This window comes from Xenopus tropicalis, chromosome 3 (assembly GCF_000004195.4).
Source record: "Xenopus tropicalis strain Nigerian chromosome 3, UCB_Xtro_10.0, whole genome shotgun sequence".
Taxonomy (NCBI): domain Eukaryota; kingdom Metazoa; phylum Chordata; class Amphibia; order Anura; family Pipidae; genus Xenopus; species Xenopus tropicalis.
In genome coordinates, this window is record NC_030679.2 from 64,306,868 (window position 1) to 64,328,575 (window position 21,708).

Consider the following 21,708-nt stretch of genomic DNA (forward strand, 5'->3'; position numbering starts at 1 on the left):
AGGTAGTTTATATGATATTAAGTGGCCTATTTTAAAGTCTTACCAAACTGGAATATATATATATAAAATTGAACCATCATTTTGTGATGGTCTGTGTGCTCCCTTTAGAGATTACTTGACAGGAAATTATGCAGCTCTAACTGTAACAGGAAGAAGTGTAAAAGACAGAACTTTTTCCATACTGGCTGATGTGACCTAACATGTATGAGAGCCCTTGGTTTGTTTGGTTGCACTGCTAATCAAATGATCCCAGGGGGTGGCCCTTAGTTCTTAAAATGGCAATTTTATAGGAGTATCCAATAGTACATACTAAGAAAAAAGTATATTTTTAAGAAAATGATTTATTTAGATGAAGCAGGGTTTTACATATGAGCTGTTTTATGTGATATATTGTTACAGACACCCACACTGTTTGGGGGTATAGTTTTTCTTAACTTAATGTGATGATATGTTGTATTTAATCAGTGGAGGGGAGCACACAGATGGTGATATGGTGATGGAGATATTTTGTAAAAGGGTTTCTGAATGGGGTATCTTGAAGAAAAACCCAAAAGCTGTACTGCAAAAATTAGTAATATATTTATTATATAATTATAATAATTAATAATATTTAATTATATAATTAGTATTGTATTTACCCACCTATAACTGATCTGTATAGTCCTTTTTGGTTAAAGTGGAAATTTACAATTGCTTGAAGTTGCCAGGGGTGAGTAGCTTAAGTAAAGTCTGTTAGGGTTCCATTTAAATTGAAACTAAAATTTGACACACTGAGGCAATCCGCAAATCCCTGCTTATGCTTTGAGGGAATACCCAAGAATGTTTTGTCAGATACAGGCTCTATTTTGCCTCAGGATTCCCTCATGAGCATCTCACGGCCCCTTACAAACAGGTGTTCTTCAGGTGTGGTGGATCCTTCATGAATTCCACCGCAGTGGAATACAGGAAGAAATGCAGCCTGCACACATTCTGCCACATCAAAGCACTGCATGCATTTGGCGCTTCCCTGCAGCACAGTGAGGACAACCTAATTAAAAAATGTTTTATTTCTTTATGTGGTGCGGCTGAATGCATGAAAGATCCACAAGCAACGGGGTCCCTTTAGTAGTGCTGCAAGCAAACCATAGTAAAGAATGCAAAAAGTGTGAAATTCCATCCATTTGCTGGATCACAGGGTAACAGAAGCTATTTTGCTGATACCAAACTTTGTCAAATGTAAGTCTGACTACTCTGATCAACCCTTCTAAAATGTACCTAAAACCAATACAAATGTAGTTTGTTTAAGGTTAGTTGCATTGATAATTAGAAATAATAAAAAATAAATACACGGGAAGGCAGATTTATCCATTTCTGACCACAATGAAAGCAAAAAAAAATTGACAAAACTCTCATAACTTTTTTCTATGACTTTTTTTTTTTTATTCCCAAGCATAGCATATTTAAGAAAATACTTGGAGAGAAGGGCTGTGATTGTGTCTTTTATGGAAAAGGTCACAAGCAAATGAAAAACACACTGTTCCATTAATTTTCAATTTTCAGACACAATTCAATAGAAAAAGGTGACAATTCATATTGTGTACATTAGCAACATGGTTTCTCAATCATGTTTTTGCAGTCTTAGACATTAATAAATGATCCCCTTAGATGTCAAACTTCTGACAACTTTAAAGGAGAAGTAAAGGTAAAAACTAAGATCTCTGCAACTCACTATTCATTACAACCCCTTAATTAAATAAGTATAGATCATTTAAGTAGAAACTATACTGAAGTATTCTGATTACCTGGCAAACATAATTCACACTCAAAACACATGCAGTTTGAAAACCTGTAACTATTTTTTCTGTGTCAAGACAATTATAGCTTGTCAAAAGCATCCACACAATATACTTGTGACAGGTATTATAAGTCAATGTAAATACTTAATCATTGGAAAAAACAAAATCATTTGAACAAAAACAGTGTAAAACCATTTTCAATGACTTGATGTGACGTGATATCATCAGGAAGGGACAGTCTAGGAAAACGCAATAAAAAAAGGGGTCGGCTAAGAAATCTAATATCCACTGCAACTGTATTGACTCTTACACTTCATGGTTTTTGATTTTAACAATATGAAAGTGCAATACTTTTTTTTCTATGTCAAAAATGGATTTACACTATTTTGTGCTGTTTCTGTCTCCCTAGAGACAGATGCGTATAGGAAGCCAAAACTAGAACTACAGACTGAGGATCTGCATTAATTGATATGCGTTACATGCTCATGTGTTTGTGAGTACCCACCTACAACCCCACTGGCTGCTGGGTTGTGGTTCATTTAAATGATGCTTGGAGTGAAAACAGTTAATCTACCTAAAATTTGGGGTCTAGATGACTGGATCCACAAGTTTTATACTAAAACTCACATATACATATATTTTTCTTCACTTGGGTGATACAAAACATTATATATATATCATTTTTTTTCTATGGTTTGTTTAAACTCCCCCTAGCTGCGGTGCTGGAGAACTGACATTTCTTATTGGTTTGCTGAAGTGGATCAAGTGGGAAGATCAACTAACTCCAACTTTAAAGGACATATCCTATAAAAATTATGAATGTACCAGTGAATTATACTCCTCTAGATATAGAAGGATTGTGCTTAAAAAAGTTGTGTTTCAGGCTGATTTATTGAGAAATTCCCCCAAAACCTCACTAGTCCCGCCCATCTGTTCCACTTTCTGCTGGCTGAATCCTCTGGATGTGCATGGGGGACGCCGGCTCTCAGTACACTGCACTGTAGGATAGGAACCAATCAGCAGCTAGGCTGACCTGATAGGGAACTGAAGCCTGTCTTTGCTTGTGTGAGTGCAGGGCTGTGATTGGCTCTCCCCATCCTACTGTGCTTCTGGCAGGAACCGCTAGGACACGCCCACTTTTCATTTGAAACATGGTCAGAGAAGAGATAGGATCTATAAGGAGCTCCAACAAAGGGGCCATTTTTAAAGATAGGATTAATTTTAAGCACAAAGGGAAACCAGCACTGTATATTATTCATAATTGCCTACAATATTAGGGTTTTTCCAATTTATCCAATATGTCTCCTTTAAAGGTGACTTTAAACATTATTTATTACAGTTTTCTTTCTTTAAATTTTACCAAATGTAAGAAACAATTTTATTTGGAAGCTGGTTTTAATGCCAGAAATGTTACTCCATTTGTACAGGACATTCTCTGTCCTAGTTAATCTCTGTATAGTTAATCTATATATTATTAATTAAACATGGAGGTACTAAAATGACGGCACATTAAGACCATCTGGCACATCTTGCTATTCTAATTTGCATAGCTGCTGAAACATATTCAAGTCCATTTGATTTCTGTCCTAATTCAGAAGAAAAATGTATAGCAAAAGCATCTGGGAATTGCTTCACCTCAGACGCACTTTCAGCAAGATGCTACTAGGTCTTAAATGCATGTTCTTTTACCTTGCAAAAATGTTTTGGATGACTACATTACAAAATGTATTTCTATTGTTTTTATCTCCTTGAGGAGATTAGGCAAAAAAAGCCAAAATGTTTGGGAAACCATAATTTGGTTTCAGCAAATTAGGAGTGCTTAAAGGAGAGGTAACGACTGTCATGGCATTGTCTATATTGTTAGTTATCATGTATTGATCATATGTCCACAGTGCTGCTCTGTGCTCATCAGTTTCCCTGCACTTTTCCAATCTCTACTATTAGAAATTACTACATGTATTTGAATAGTCCTGCTTCCTGTTCTTCCCCTTATGTGATCGCCCTTGGCCATCACATACGCAATAGACTCATCATGAAAATATTTTTTACTTGTTCTGCGTAAAAATATTTCACAGTAGGGACTTAGTTAAATGAAAATTAATGGTATTAAAGATTGTAAAGATAATGGTCATTTTAGGCACCCTGTACAAACAAAAACATGGCTGTCCATACAGATGAACTTTAGCTCTAACGCATCATTGGTCTACGCTCCCTTTGCTAAGATGATGTGACTTGATTATTTCAGAAATGGTAAAGAATTTGTAACTGATTATATTTAGAAAGTTTCTTATTTTAATGAGATGAATCTTTTATAATTTTTCTGACTTGACCTCCAGAAGCTTTTTTTATTAAAGGTCCCAAGCTATAAAAGTATCTCCAGAAGTGTTTCACAATTCTAATATTTGCCCCCTTAGTATGTAAAATTGAAACCAAGGATGGGCATGGCATTACAAATTTACTGGCAAAAAAAATAATTTCTAAAGTTGTGAACATTTATAATGTGTAAGGCTGCTGTCTAAAGTAGCTTTCCTGATAGTAGCATAACTACAGGGGGAGCAGCGGGTGTAGGAAGTCTGAAGGTAACAGCGAGTTTGCAGCATATCTTCCTGCAGGGGGGCAGAAGGGGGGGGGGGTGGGCTGGTGTTCAGTTTTTGCACCAGATCCCATGGTCCCCTAGATAGGTCACTCTAGGTCTCTATGTGTCAAATTCCAGAGACCTATCCACTAAACCCAAAACTATGTACTTGAGTAATATTTTCCTGGAAAAAACTTACTGAACTGAAACTGTTACATTTGGAATGATCATATAACAATTACGAAGTACAATAGCAGTTTAATCCAATGTGGAAAAAACTATTTTCATTAGGTCCTATGGATATGTACAGCAAAATAAAATAAAAAAAAATGGTAATTTCTTTCTTTGCAACTCAATACCTATAAATAGTTCTCTCATACAACTCAACTGAGCTCTAGTGGTTTATAGTAGCAACTATACAGAGAAGAATGGTATCATTATGTTGAGTTTGTTGTACTAATCTTACTGTCAAGTTAGCATGAGCTCTAGATATACTCATTTCCTCTCCCTCCTGCGGATATTCAAGTGCTATTTCAGTTGTATTAAAGGAAAAGTAACACTAACATTTTTTACTTTACTTTTTTCACTTTGCGATGATCGATTGATCAATCCTAGCCTTCTTTCTGTATAGGAAGGAGTCAGGCTAGGCTTGATCAATCGATTGTCGGATAGTGGATGCTGCTCCTTCCTTCGCCATATCGCCTTACTTCAAATGACCGGAAGCCCAGTTTAATCAGGTATTTTCTAATAAAGCATTCAAAATACTAAGTGGTTTGCAGGATAGGGCAATTATTGGGGCAGGGTAGAATAGATTTTTTACTTAAAAATTTTTAGTGTTACTTTTCCTTTAAGCAGAATTCTACCACAAATGATACAGACAAGGTAAACATGTAATGTCCCAACAGACCACGTAAATAGATGGAATATCTTACCATCCATGCAGTTACAAAGTCTCCCATCCAAGTTCCCACTGCTGCTACTTTCATGAAGCTTTCGTTTCTGATACCCATATATTCATTTATAATATATGTGCTGCAAAAAAAAAAATAATAATAATTGTTTTATAGCATCAGCAGATAAAATATGTAGTTTTATTAAAATACCTTCACATGCATGATTAGGATTGTCGGATTTTCCCTACAGGTTAAGGAAATTTTATAAAATGTTCTAGCATTTGGCACAGCAGCTCCCAGAAAGTTATTAATTGTTATTATTGATTACATTAAGGAAATGTTGTACTTGGATAGAGGAATGAAAAATAGATTACAAAGAGTAATTAGATTAATAGAACTTCTGGTTGAACCAGTGTTAGTAAAGTACTACAGGGGTCTGTCCAAGGTCTATTTATTTTAAAGTGTGTTTTCTGATTATAATAATTTGTGCAAAATAAAAGGTTGAATGCAGAAGTTTCCACTTAAGTGATCTGATTAAATCTCCAGACTTGGCAGCAAACTGGCAAATGGCATTCACCATTGATTAATGCAAGTTTATGTTTTTAAGCAAACACAACATGCTATATGTAACTGTTTTTTAAGGGTCTCTTTACTAAATAAGGATTTGAAGGTTATTGTACATTGCATTATGCACACATACAGCTGTTATGTAAGAAGAGAGCTTCAGTCATTTTTTAATTGATTTAATGTGGGCAATTCCGAAATATACCATTAAGGGTTGAAAATACTTAAAGGAGAAGGAAAGGCTAATAAAGAGTTAATCTCAAGCTGCAGGCATACATTCAGTTGTCTCAATAGTGCCCTTAAGTCTCTCTATATTTCACCTGTTCAGATGATCAGAAGCCAAACAGGTAGAAAAAACGCTGAGCTGTGTAAAGAAAGTTCCCATAATGCCTTCCTCCTGCATAGACACCCAGACCAAGTGAACATGCTCAGTTAGTAAGACTATGAGGGAGATTTACTAATCCACGAACGGTCCGAAGGTGTCCGGATGCGGTTTTTCGTAATGACCGGTATTTTTGCGACTTTTTCGTCGCCGTCACGACTTTTTCGTATGTGCCGCAACTTTTTCGTCGCCGTCACAACTTTTTCGTATATTTTGCGTGACTTTTTCTATCGCTCAATACGAAAAAATCGCGACGGCGACGAAATAGTCGCGCAAAATACGATAAAGTTGCGACAGCAACGAAAAAGTCACGACAAATACAAAAAATCGCGATGGCGACGAAAAAGTCGCAATATTTTCGTTTCCAATGCGATTTTTTCCCTTTCGGGATTCGGATTTGGGGATTAGTAAATCTGCCCCTATGAGTCAGCTTCCTTCTGATTGGCTCAGATCCACATTCCTAAGGGGGGGAGTGAGTTCTTAGCATTCTTGAGGGAGGAGAGAGGAGAAAGCAGAGAGCTGCGTGTCTCGGGCACATGAATTACAGACACAAGAAATCTTTTCACAGAGAAGTCAGTACAGCTTATCTGTGAGTGCTTATGGCTGTATTTACATAGACCTTTCTGATAAAGCTTACTTAGTTTTAACCTTTCCTTCTCTTTTAAAGGACAATGAAAGGTTAATATATATTAAAAGTAAGTCTAAAGGCATTCTTTTTAAGTACTTACTGCATATCTAAATTCCCAGATCCCTGCTTGCTTCTCTGAGATATGGTGCTGGCAGCCTACAGCAGTGTGAAGACTACATTGACATCACTGAAATCTCTCTGTCCTTCCTGTAGGCTGCCAGCGGCAGCCTTCCTATTCTCTGAGAATGTGTGTAACTTGATCCTGTCTCCTGTTCTGAGCTACACATGCCCACCAGCCAATCAGAACTGGCAGAGGGGAGGGAATGAAACACATGTGCAGTATGAAGCAAGGAGGGAAAGGAAGGGAGAATACCTTTTTAGAGATGGCTGCCTTTTCTAGAAAATGTGAAGTAAGTGTGACTGAGTAAATATTTGATTAGGTGAGCCAAAAGTATGGCGTTTTTACTAAACAATAGGAGGACTATTGGGCAGTATGCTTTTTAAATTTTGACTTGCATTCTCCTTTAAGCACGTTTTGTAGATTAAAACATGACTGGCTTCAATCATCATCAGAAGTCAACAGATTAAAGAGCAAAAGAGACAAACCAAGGAGAAAAGGCAAAACCGAGGAATGGCTGAAAAATAAAAGATTAGAGATATTGGCATACTTTAGATGGAGCCTGAGCTACCAAGGGTTTATTGATGCTCAAAAAAAGATATTTGAACAAGAGGCAAAGATTAAATTGATCCGAATGATAGCAGTCGTGGGTGGAGAAATCTGCAGAAATGGTTAATGCTGAACAGGCAAAGTCAAATGTAAAATAAAGGCTTATATCGTAAGTAAAATGGCAGACTGTGCATATATTGATTTTTTTACATTCTGAATTATACATTAACAAAAGAACACGTTAGAGAAATAGTAAGACTAAATCAAAACCTCGGATATAACTCATTTAAATTGAAAAATATACGGATAATGAAATTGTCTTTTAAAAATAAACATTGGTCATAAATGCAATAAATGATGATCGTAATAAGCATGTGATTCCAGCAATAAAATTCATCAAGCCATAGATAAAACCCTAGAAACATATTACTACAATATATATAACAAATAAAATAATGTAGAAATCATCCCTGCATAAATAGATTGATTTCTCTTTGGAAAGAAGATGGAAAGAAAAAAGGATAATTGGGCACAAATGCAAATTTGCAAACAGCAAGTTCTAATACTGCTTTAGGGATACTGTTTGTTAAGATTTCTATTGTTATAAGCATATAATTGAACAATTAATGGTTACGAAAACTACCAACATAATATTCTCTACTTTGCATACTATGAAGTAACAAGAAACAGGATAGGCCTCGAGTCCAAATTGGAAAGAACCAAGCCTACCCCTAAATACTAGACCAACAAAGAGAAGCATGACACAATAACCTGGTTACCAAATATTAGTTTATTTTACAAAACCATGCTTTAACATAACCTTTTCAATATACTGTATCTCTGTAAATACTGTGAAATCTTTAATAAAAGTTTTAAAAGCAAAAAAAAAAAAAGAATTAGTTATAGCTTAGTAAGGATAAATTACACTGTTTTATTAATCCCGAGAACAATGAAATATGTTTTAGAATTTTGAATTATTAGCTTAAAATTGATTCTATGGGAGATGGCCTTCCCATAATTCAGAGCTTTCTGGAAATGGATTTCAAGATTTCTGGCATATATGAATTTTCAAATTTGTGATGTGCTACTTTCTAGTAACGCTTAAAATGTGTATAAATAAAAAACATTTGGAAAAAAAACCTAAATTCAGAGTAGACTATATTTTAGGTCAGTAACTGTTAAACCCACTTAAATGTTGTCTACTTACTTGTGACTTACATGCAGCTCGTGTTAATCAGCAAATAATTGATGATAATGAATGAGACAGCACAGAAATTGGAGTCTGCCACCAAGTTTCTAATCAATAGTAATTAGGCCCATCACTTTCTACAAGGTTAGGATTTGGTAAAATACAATCTTTTTAAGCGGGATGCTCTCTAAAAATTGTATTGTTCAGTATACACTGATCAGTTATATCACATGCTGGAATACAAGTGACCACCTGAACCTGGAAAAACTAGAACACGAGAAATAATAATGTAAATGATTTGCATGCAACTAAGTGAGGTTACAGGTGTGCAGAAAGGAAGTGATGAGATGTGTGTAATAAAATATCTTGAAAAGTACCTGTCACCCAAAGAAATAATTCCAAATTCTTTTCTATTGTGTTTGGCAAACAAAATAAACTTCACTTACACTATATGAATTATATAAATCTTATGTCCTTCAGTCTTGGAATTCACAATAACAGCAAGCAGGCAGGTGCTATTTTGTGGGCACTGTTATGAAGACAAGCTTTGTATCATGCCAAAATCTTGTATATGTGCCAGAATGGGGGGCCTGATGCACATGCCTATGCACTGGCTACACAATTAGATGGTGATGAAGTAGGGGGAAAGTCATTGTTGAATGGAAAGTGAAAATAATAGTCTGCCCCACCAAAGACATAAAGGCAGGGAAGGCAATAGATGATTTTTAAATGCCTTTATAATAGGTATGGATGTATTAAAAAAAGGAATTTGGGTTTCGCATTTAATTTGAAAAGGATTTTTATTATACAGTTTTTTATGTCTGGGTAACAGACCCCCTTTAATGAAATCAAAGTTATTTTTTTAAAAATTTCCATTGCGCAAAGGTATAAATTTATCAATGATAACCTAAGTTGTAAAGCTGTACATGATACACCATGCCTACCATCAAAGCTGGAACTAGGGGTAGGCAGAAGAGGCACGTACCTCTTCTGGCACCCTACCCTTTCTGGGCCCTTGTCCTTCAACTGCTCACACATCTTTATTATTACCTTTATTTTATTATCTTTATTTACCACATCAAGTGATGTGAGTAACTGCAGGGGGCAGATTGTTTTATATTGTCAACCTTTAGTTAAAGTACTTTCAAGTTTTAGGCATAATAGAGCTGGTGCACACACATTTTCGCATTCACAAGGGGGGCGGGGGGTCATTGCACAGTTAAAACTCACAGCATTATATTGGGTTATTCTTAATTTTGCTGTTTTTTCACCTAAAAGCATTTATTATGTCTTTACTTTGTAGATTTCTCCAGTACTGTAAAGTCGCACTATGATATAAATGGCCTAATAGCACATTTAGGACGAACAAGTAATAGAAATGGAGCTGTCAGTTAAAAGTACACTTACTTCGGCAGTTTAAGTGTAATGGGGTTCTTAAATCTATGAAGCCATTGCATAAAATAAATGTTCTATTAGCACTAAGTGCACGACAAACATGAATATGTAATGGAGGTGTGACATGAAGAATTCTATAAAAACAAATGGTTTTAGTACAAAGTGCCATGTATTTATGAGATAGTGAAATACCAGAAGAACAAATGATAACATTCACTAGTGCATGTGTGCATTAACAAGGTTACTTGTTTTTTGCTCATCTGTAGTGTGGCCCCAAGTGACACAAGGTTTGTATATTTGGATCTATGATGTCACCTCAGTAAACATATTAACATAGTAGAGGAAGTTGAAAAAAGAAACATATTCAATTCCACCCTTTTGCCTGACTGAAACCTGCCTAAGTGCTAATTGAGTCAGAGGAAGGCAAATGTTCAGCTTCTGCAAATTGCCTCAGAGCAATTGAACCAGTCCAGTAACTCTCACTATCTAAAAGTGCATCCAAGTCCAACCCTTCCTTGAAACCTAATCTAATGGTTGAAATCTAGTGTATCTGCAAATACAACAACTTTAGGTAGAGAATTCTAGGAGAACTTTACAGTCCTTACTTTATATACTCTTTCTGCATCTTAAGATGGAACCTCCTTTCTTCTAATCTCTATGGATGACCTTGTGTTCACTGAAAGGATATATTGGTGAATAACCATATTCAAAAATTATATAACTGGCTGTGTTTTGCCAGTAGTATGTGTTATTTCAGCTTAATTACCATTAAGTACAAAGTACTGTTTCATTACAGAGAAAAAGTAAATCATTTTAAAACATTAGAATTACTTGCTTATAGTAGACTCTATGGGAGATGGCCTTCCCGTAAGTTGAAGGTTTCTGGATATCGAGTTTCGGGGATAAGAGATCCCATACTTGCACTACTAAGCACAGAAATTTAGTAACTTGCACTTTAGACCTAATTTTACCTAATCTTCGAACTTTAGTTAAAGGGGAACTATAAGGAAAATTCAAATTTAATACAAACTTCATCATACCGAAATTACATTTCTAAATATAGTCAATTAAAAGTCCGTACCATTCCTGAAATAATAGTTAGTCTTCACTATCCCCCCTCTCAGCATTTGTCTCTCTTTATTCTCTCCATGCAGGAACTGAAATCAGATTTTTGATGGACATTTAGGCGTAACACTGCCTGTGGGGATGTATTAGATCTCACTCTCAATCTCACTTAAAATAACCAAATCTGGTCTCTCCTCATGCAGGATTTCTGCCAGAGTCAGTTATTTTGTTTATGTTAATGCACTGCTAGGAAAAGGAGCCCTCCTACTAAAAGATCTAGTACATTTAACTCTCAATATCTAACTGAAGAGAGAATGAAGAGAGAGAGATGACGAGAGGGGGTAGTGAAGAGTAACCTGAATATTTCAGAAACAGTACAGAATTTATATGTGACTATATTTGGAAAGTTATTATTTCAGTATGAAGACGTTTATATTAAATTTAAATTTTCACTATAGTTCCCTTTTCATACATTCAAATACACACCAAAGGGTAGAATCAACCTGTTAACTTCAAAGCTTTGTGATTACATTTGTTATTACATTTATTTCTGTTCAGAAGCAAAGCAATACAATTAAATGCTATAATAAATGTACAACAGTGCCAATAAGACATTGCTTGTTTTATAACATGTCTTTGAAGTAGCAGTAATGCAGTCTTTTTATTTACTTAGCAACAAAGGTGCTGTCATGAAATAATAAGTACATTGTTTTTCTTCAGTGTTATCTCCAGTTTCTCCTTCAACAAGCAAAGCAAATAAATTTGCTAAAATTTATATGGGGTGTTGCAGATTCATGGTAATATTAAGTATGTATATATATATATATATATATATATATATATATATGAACACAGCAGTCTCCTGAGAAAAATAGTTGCTAACAATTTTGGTTTACCAGTCTTATACCAGTTAGTAACAGAAGAAAACAGAGTATTATACAAAGTGAAAAATAAATCCAGACTTAAGCAATGTGGGTCCTACTTTTAGCGACGTTATCTAACAAGGACCACCTCATGGATCACCTCATTACACAAAGAGAAAACATATACAGTGCAATGTAATAAAAGTCACTCATGGAAAAAGTAAAGAAAATATATATATTTTTTTCTATGTGCAGATTTAATATAATTTTAGAGAACAAGATCTTATAAGTGAGAGCGCTTATAGTTAAAATTTCTTAGTGAAAAAGTCATTATATGTGGGCAAAAAACCTAAAAGGTCTTATAAAATGCATATATGAAATTACAATCCATAATGTAATTTATGTCTATTTTTCACTATTAGTTCTGTATTTTTTTCCATTTATGATTTCCATTACATTTCATTTATTAGTGTGCTATTTAGATAAATAGCACCCTTTTTTTTTTAATCAGAACTACCTGACAATTTAAACTAATGTAATGACACTAGTCTCCTGTTACTGGTCACAAACTCAAGATCTACTGGGAGATCAGAATCTACATTTTGGGCATCTTTGCACCAAATCCTTTCTAGAGAGGACTACAATATAAACTGGAATGGAGAACACCCTCCACTCTGTACATTTTATTTATTTTTTTTGTCTATAAAAATGATTGGGCATGGCCTAACAGACAGAGTTGTGGATTATGTTGAATAAGTAGCATAACAGGATCCAACAAAATTTATGATTATATCACTAAACTTACTAACCCAGCTCTACGCCCTGTGTTTTTTGCAAGGCTGGTGAATTACTGGCCAGGTGGCAACCCTATATATTAGATACAAACCTGCTATACATTCTGTAAGATTATTTTGTCTCATTTTGGCAGTATTAAGCAAAGTCTAAGCAGAGCACAATACAACAGCTTACCTTACCTTCTCATAAAAGACAATTACATTTTTGTGACAGGATCAACTCTGCATTAAGCCATGCTATTGCAAATTTATAGTATTGTCACTTGATATGTATTTCAGTCAGGAACAAGGTCTCTTTTTGAATGTTCAACCATATTAGCCTATCTTGGAACCATGGCATCTTAAATGTTTTCTTCTCTTTTGAACATTCTGGAGCCAGAGCCATAGTACCTGTGACACCTGAGAAAATATACCTTTGTGGAGACCAGTTTCAGTATGCTTTGTACGCCTCATTTAAAACAGGCGCTTCCTTTTTTCCTATTTTGGCTACATTAATTGTAGTAATTGTATAGTACCATGGTTGCAGATTGGTTATTTTACAAATTCAAAATCAGTGGTTTTTTGTTTTTTTTTGTTTTTTTACAAAAAGTAGTTTCAGTTTACCATGTTTTTACAAACATATATAAAAAAAGATGTTAATTATACTGACAGAATTCCATTACTAACATTGTAAAATATTTCACTAATCCACTTTCAATCTCTGGCTCAAAAATTGATTTGATGAGATTAGAGATTAATTCATGTACTAAATCAGTCAGAGGCCTTTTAGACTGGCACTGCATTGAGAATACTAATTTCATTTTAAGACATCTGTAATTATTTCTGCTTCATTTTGCACCTAAGGGCACTAAGCCAAAGACATGGTGCATAAAATAAAATGTTTAGTTATGCTCCAGTCTAAAACAATTCAGCTAGCATATTAAATCATGCAGATGTTCCACCACTCATTCAGCTAACTCAAATGAGTGGTAAGAAAGCCACCCTTGCATGTGGCTGTGGTTAAGTCTTAAACCTTTGTTTAGAAAAGTCTACATCAGGCTTTTATCACATCTCTTTTTACCCAGTTATCTTCTCTGTCCAAATGTATACCAGCCACAATAATGGTGATTGTATTAACCTTAAAGGACATATAAACCCCCCCACAAAAATGAAATAATTGAAAAGCCTCTTTAAAATCATTAAATGCCTGCCACTCTGGTTGTGCAAAGGTTAATAGTAAGGCTGCAGAACCCCCTTAATCACTTAAGAATCCTTTTCCCCACTCAACCCCCTCCCTCAGGAATTTACTTTGGCTGTTGGCTAATGAGCATGCTCTGCTATTCTCAGCTTAAATCACTAAACATGCCCTCCAGTCTAGCAGCCAATGAAGAGATGGCATTGCTGGTTTCCATAGAAACCCTGCTCTAGCTGTCTGCATTTTTCTCCTAACCTCCTCTCTTGAGCTCAGCTTAAAGAACTATACCCCCAGGCGTAAAAAGCACCCTTAACTATCATTGCCTAGACCCCCCTCACCTCTCCCTTTTTTAAGTTTTTAAGTTTACACTCTGTCCCGATCGTTAACCACTAGCTACACATGCAGAGTAGCGCAGCAGCGTACCTGGCCGACATCTTCTTACCTTAACTGAAGACTCTTCGGGTCTCTTTGCCGATATGAACCTGCTTGCGCATGCGCAGTTGGAGGTGGCAGGAAATCAGTGTGATAATGGAGAGGTGAGGGGGGGGTCTAGGCAGTGATAGTTAAGAGGGCTTTTTGCACCCGGGGGTATAGTTCTCCTTTAACTATTACAGTGCTCAATCAAGCCTGCATTCTTAATTAATCTGAAGTGAATAAGGGCATTTGTGCTGTTTGCATATGTAAATGTCACTGAATATGTTGTGAGAGAAAAAACAGCAGCAGGTAAAAGCTACTATTTATTTTAGGAAAATGTGATGGCGCTGGTGAATAGAGGGAATATATGCAGTACAAATTATGCAGTTCAGGTGGGGAAATGTGCCCAAGTTATATACATGGTAGGAAAATGTAGGGTTTAAAATGTCCTTTGAGAGTTTAACCCACCTTATCGCAATTGGGTTTCTTTGATCTTGCTGCACTGGGTTGCAAGTAAACATTCAGCACAACAAATTTCATAAAAAATGGTGATGAATTCTATGGCATCTGCAGTCAGGTCCCTATCAACCAGTGCTGTAGAAGATGTTAAATGCAGGAGAATATTAGGAAATGAAAAAGCTGCTTGCATGAGTGGTAAAATTTTTTAAAGTTTACTCAGCAAGTCCAGTGACCTTAGACTTACTAGGTAAATCATTTCCTAGAAAAATAAATACCCTTCATAAACAAGTTAGGTTACTACTGACACAAAAAAATAACTTTTAATGTACATTCATGTTTTTAAAAGTATCTATAGGTCATGTTGATCATTTTTCACTGATAGGGCTGCTTTTGTAAGTAATTGTTACTTGAAGTTCCTAAACCTGACTGTTTTAACAACCTGCCTGTCACTTCTCAACTCAGTTATAGCTTCTAATGCCAATGGACTTCTGCTGCACAAATATGGCAGCCCCCTCATAGAAGAATATCGGGGATCATGTTAAAGCATTAGGCAAATACGTTTAAGGCCAAATTATACATATGTATTAGCATATAAAGACAATGTTATAATATATTTAAAAATTGTTTAATTTTGGGTGTCAGTATCTCTTTAAGTGAAGGTTAAAGGTCTCTGGGGAGTAATACCTAGAAGACTTGCACAAGCTGAACTGTTTGGTTATACAAAACTGCTCCTATTTGGTTATACAAAACTGCAGGAGACTTCAGCATGACTATGCTGTATTTTAAGCTAGACACTTGTCCTACCAAGTTTACATCTGAACCTCTACTAGTAGACTCAGTGGACCACTAACTTTTAAACTGGAGTCTTGCACATCATGTCTAAAACATCAGGCCTCATGCTCCTAAAACAACTTCAGAACACACTCAAATAAAAGGGTTATTTTCAGTGAGAGCAATAAAATAATTGACTTCATACATGGGTAATATAAGATTCACTTCCACATTGGTTTTGCATGAAAATATTCTCAATATTTTTAGGAAAAACAGTTAAACTGCCAATATACCTTAACATTATACTTACAATAGAGTAATACATGTGCATATATGCCCCTTTAGGCTTACTGTATTCTAGAATATGCTGTTCAGTTTTGGTCTCCAGTGCTCAAATGGGACATTATTGAATTAGAGAGGGTCCAGAGAAGGGCAACTAAGCTGGTAAAGGGTATGGAAAGTCTCAGTTATGAATAAAGACTGGCCAAGTTGGGTCTGTTTACGCTGGAGAAGAGGCGCTTAAGGGAGGACATGATAACTATGTATAAATATATAAGGGGATCATATAATAACCTCACTAATGCCTTATTTACCAGTAGGTCCTTCCAACGGACACAAGGGCACCCACTCCGTTTAGAAGAAGGGAGGCTCCATTTAAATATTCGAAAAGGATTCTTTTCTTTTCTGTGAGAATCTTTGGTACATTAAAGGTAGATTGTACCAAAAGAAATTTATACTTTATTGGGTTTTACTAATATTAACTTAGCAGTAAATCAGGTTATGCACATGCAGTCATATTTTTACATTTCCATCTCAAAATTCAGACATTGAAAGAATATTTTAGTTGTCAGCTGCAGCACAGAGTGTGGGACAGATCCCAACAGAGCAGCACAATCACCACTAGCAGACGGAAGCCAGCAAATTGGGCAAGATTAATGAGTGCTGCGCTGCATAGACAGTGTCTCTAATTAAACAAGTGACAAATTAGAATATGATTTATTTACAGTAAGGCATGTTTTCATGTCAAAACCTAAATGCCAAAAAAGAATACTGATGCACAACCAGTTTCCTGATTTTATTATAAGATCCAATATTTTATCTAAGAATCTAATTTATAGCATTTCTAAAACAAAGAAGGGAAGCACTACATGAATACATTGGGGGACTTATTTGAAATATTCAACCTTGCTGCATCATCTTATTTAATTTATCTAATTAATAAAAATCTCAATAACAGTTGTACAGATATAATTTATGTCACCAGGTCACCATAATGACTGGTCCCATCTGCCAACAAGCTATATCAAAATACATGCCTAATGAGAATATAATAATGCACAACCAACCTTAATACCATTATACAGCACTAGTGCGCATATTGTGCATATCACACATGGCATGTTCTTTAAGCCTGCTAACAGTGGGTATTATGGATATACATTTGGTCATTTGGGAAGTGTAGACAAAAAGGATGACAACATGTTAAATGCCAAACTGTGGCTTCACAAAAAATAACTTGCTCAGAAGCACAGAAGCCATAGCCAAACTACTTCATCACACACTTTGGTCAATGAACCTGAAATCTGGGATCCTTTAATTAAAACATATCCATTCTGTTGACTTCTCCTCACTTTAAATTACGTTTGAAATTTTAACTTCTAATGCAAGCAAACCTTTGATTTCTATTTAAAGAAATACTGGAATAAAAAAAACAGGGTTGCCTGAAAACAAAATGAAATGTTCTATTTTCTTTTCTTAATTACAGTCACTGTAGCAAGGCAAAGTATCCAGCATCAGTATTCCTATTCCTATCGTACATTAAGGTTGCGAGTCCTAGAATATGTGCAATTGTCTCACAAGGTAGGAACAGCAAAGCTCTTTCATCAGTGAAGCTTATTTATTTAGATTTACAACACTGCTGTCTGGCATGAAAAATATTAAATTGGGGGAGTGGAAAATACAAGAAATTGGCTAAAGAAAAACTTGCCAAAATATAAAGCAGTATGAATTATTCAAGCTGACAAATACTATATGCCTGTTTGCGGCAAGTTTCATTTGGTTTTAATTGGTGTTTTCCACCCACTCAAGTATGAACATTTATTCAGCTGCTAGAATTTGGTAAGGAATCTCTATATAAAGTTACCTCATTTGGCAGAAGCACAGGACAATGAATAATAATCTTATTGTTGACAATGTTTTCTTGTACTTCAAGGAATTGCTCTCTGCAAGAAATATTAGCTCATCTGCCTCAGTTCTGTGTTTCTTATTCTAATAGAATTTAATTCTAACTCTCTAAAAAAGATGATACAACTGCAGAGGGTCCTTCTTTCTCACTTTCCATGTAAGATATAACCCAGTGAAATGCAAATTTTTTATACTTATTTTTTTTTAACATTAATAAAAACAGTCTGAAAAAACAACTGGAATAGATAATAAATAGTGATAAGCGAATCTGTCATGTCTCTCTTTGCTGAAAAATTTGCAAAATGCATTTAAGTCAATGGCTTTTTTCACTGCAACTTTTTTGCAGCCATCTGAATCTATGGGCATATTTCAAGGCAAAACCTTAAAAAACATTCACATGCACTAAAAATGAGTGTTATTAACACTGTACAGTACATTATAGCATCACTAGTAGTTTTGTAAATTAGAGAAGAATTCTATCTCATCAGACAACCCAGACCCTTAACATTTTCAGCATTCAGAGGAGCAGTGTTAGAAATTGGACTTCATCCTTGCCACTTGTGTGGCTGCTGGGGATGTTATGGAGGTGAAGTGGTAGTTTACCTGAAGCCTTGCTTATATTCGATCCATTGTCTTTTGGGACAATAAAATGTATCATTTCTGCTATTGAAAGTAATCATTGCCTAGAGACAGCTATAGACTTTTTGCTTCAGCAGTACAAGGTGATTCATACCAGATAAATAACATTTTTGTAGTTGCTACTAGAAGTGCCTGGTATGCCCACACCGACACTGCACCCCGAGGCTTTAGTAACTGGTTTGGTTCATTTTTACTTTATAAACTGTGTTGCAATTCTTGTATTTGTTAGTTTCATGGATGCTTAAATTGGCAGTTACAAGAGCCATTGCTTCCTAGATTCATACTCCTGGCTTAAAGGAAAACTATACCCCTAAACATAGTATGTCCCTTTAAAAACAAATCATCCTATAAGTAAAACATTTATTCATATACAGTAACTAAAGCCTTTTTATAAAAAATATACATTTTTGTAACAGTATGTTGCACTGGATAATTCCATAATAAAAAAACTGCCATTTTTAGTAAGTCTATCAGTCTGGCTTTGTATGAGGCACAGCGCTAACACACAAATTCTAGGTTACATCAGAAAATTAATAGACAGAGGCATGCCTTGTACTCCCACACTTCTACCAGTTACAGTAAGGACCTGCATTAATTCCTGTCAGGTGATCAGGGAGACAAAGACTACCAAAAAATGGTGGCTCCGGTGGAATATGTAAATGGATCAAATTTACGGACATGTACATTGCAATAACGATAAGATTCTTTTATGGATCATTTATAAAGGTATAAATTATCTGTTTTTTACTGTATGACTGAATTTATGTGTGCCTTATATCCCCAATAATCTCTTTTCTTTTCAGTGGTAATTCAAAACTATTAGCATTTATATGAGCACGTGTTATCTGAATATCTGCAAGTACAATGAGTAACTAAGGAAAATATGGAAAAGATAAAGGGAGGAAAAGTGCAAAATTGGGTTACAGTGCAGCTCTGGTAAGCAGGTGCTGGGAATGAGGCCTTGTGATGGGAATCTTAAATCAGTTATAGACTGCTATACCCTTGCATAAGTCTTTTGGTACTATACGGTAGGATATCACCCTGAGAGGGTTCTACAGCAGGTTCTTCTCTGTGGCACTTAGAAGAGATTTCCCTAGAAAGTATATATAAGGAAGTGTTCCACTTCATTTTGAGGCTTGCCACTTCACTGACATACCTAAAGTGAGTCACTAGTTAGGTTAGCTAGCAGCAGGTTAGACCCACAAAGTTCACTATAGGATAGGTGATGAGAGATAGTGCTAGTCCAGCTAGCTGAGCAGGCCAGGTTTCAATAAGGAGTAAGGAAGAGACCAGTGACCCAGCAGTACCTTGCCTGACAGTAACCCAGGATCAATTAAAAATAAGACTAGATAAGCATTAGGACCTTGATTTAAGGCTTTATATAGGACAAAGTCCTTGGCCTGAAGAGTGCAAACAGGAGTGTAGGCATTAGGTGAGCCCAGCAGTCTGGGAAACCTTGCTCTGTTTTATTGATAATTGTGGGACTTGTACAATAACTATTATTGGAAAAGCTATAGTTGTAACTGTTAATAAAGTTGTGTTCATCAGCAAGACCTCAAGTTTATTCTCATTTATGTTTGAATCTACAAGTCCCCTTTTGTGTGGTGACAGTGATGCATACCCTAAAGGGTTAATTCAGCCAGTAATTACCAAAAGCTATCGGGCACTATGTTACACACAGTTCCCTATTAGGGATTACTGTATGCACATCTTTCCACTTGGTTAGCCTCTTACCCTTATAAAAAACTACTTGGTATAAAAAATTACTTGGATGTTCACAAGCAGACATACAGAGTTAAAAGGTATTTCTCAAAAACACTAAATGCTCAAAATCATTGTAGGAACTAATACCTTTTAATAGTGGATAGTTAGATTTCCAAAACTAAAATATAGATGATAAAATGGTTAATATGGCCCCATTTAACAAACAGGTTCTGTGGCCCATCATCTCTGGTGGGAAACATTTGGGTGGTAATTATTGTGATGACCTTCTTCTTAGCTTTGGAAACCACCAGTCTAGTGGCCACATGCACTTTTCTTTACATTCTGTACCAAATTCCTAGAGGCTCATACTCTTCAGAGTGTGTTGTTCACCCACCCCACAGTTAAGACAGCTGAAATAATAACTAATACTTGCTACAGTCTACTGTCCTTTAGCAGATGCCTGGCTTCAATATTGTAAGTGCATTAAGCCATTAAATCTAACTGCTGGTAGCTACTGCTTACTGGACTAAGGGTTAATGCCTCTCATTTCTACATAGCCCATTTCTTGATATACTAACAGAATAATATGTGGATCAACAATTTTTTGAGATGCCCTATACAAAAAAGGAACCTGACATGGCATTATGGAGGAAGGGAAGAAAAATGAAAGTAGTACGTACAATATATGTACTGTATACACATACTTGAGCTGTTTGCTGCTAATAAACAAAACTCTCTCTTTAAAACATCCCTTAAAACCCTATTGAAAAGACCAAAATAGTACTTTTATGATGCCATCATGTTTATGTGATTTTCAAAAGATATTCTATTCAAATGAAAAAGATACTGTATAGCTACTGCATATGGATGAGCAATAAAATAATTTTCAAATAAAGCAAATATCTACAGTGCCACCTAGTGTACTTTATACACTTTAAGCAAAGCAAAGCAGTCATCTGTTTCAGAAGGTACTTAAATAGGCTTTTAACAGGTCAGCAAAGAATTGACGTTTCAAGCTACAGGCAACTTTACCATGCCTACTTTCAGTTTTGCTGTAAGTAAACTGGCTTTTTATATTGAATAAAGCCAACAGAACAAAAATAATGAATAGAATTGCCAAGTGTATAGGATATAACTGGTGTTATTGCAGTTTTACGGTTTGATATTTTTTTTTATTTCTCATGGTTCTAAAGCTATTCAGAGCTTTATTGTGTAAAGATTATATAGCAACAAATGAACATAAAAATGAAATGATCAATTTAGGTTTATAATAACTTAATTAACCTTTAAGTTAGACCCCTTTTAAAGGTTACTGAATCTAAATTAAACGAAAATGTTACTAAGTTTTCGACATTCACTGTCAGAGAATATGACCAAAAGCTGTCTGCAATTTTTTTTCTGTTAATGACTTCTATTATATTTTCCATAGGAATGTTAATGATCCTACTGCATCCTACCCTGACTGGCACACAGGGTAGTCCTTACCACATCCACTGCTTTTGGCCCAAATTCACCAGCCTTCTTGCTGTGCAAACAGACATACTGTATATGTTTCTCTCTCGCTCTCTCTCTA

The 21,708-nt window shown here is 35.5% G+C and overlaps 1 protein-coding gene across 1 annotated transcript in view; it reads right to left on the minus strand.

Annotated features, from left to right (window-relative positions):
* Positions 1–21,708, minus strand: part of tmem117 (transmembrane protein 117) — a 40,932-nt gene that overhangs the window by 2,809 nt on the left and 16,415 nt on the right. The window contains 1 exon segment of the mRNA NM_001102870.1: positions 5,283–5,382. Within this exon segment, the coding sequence (NP_001096340.1) occupies positions 5,283–5,382 (100 nt within the window).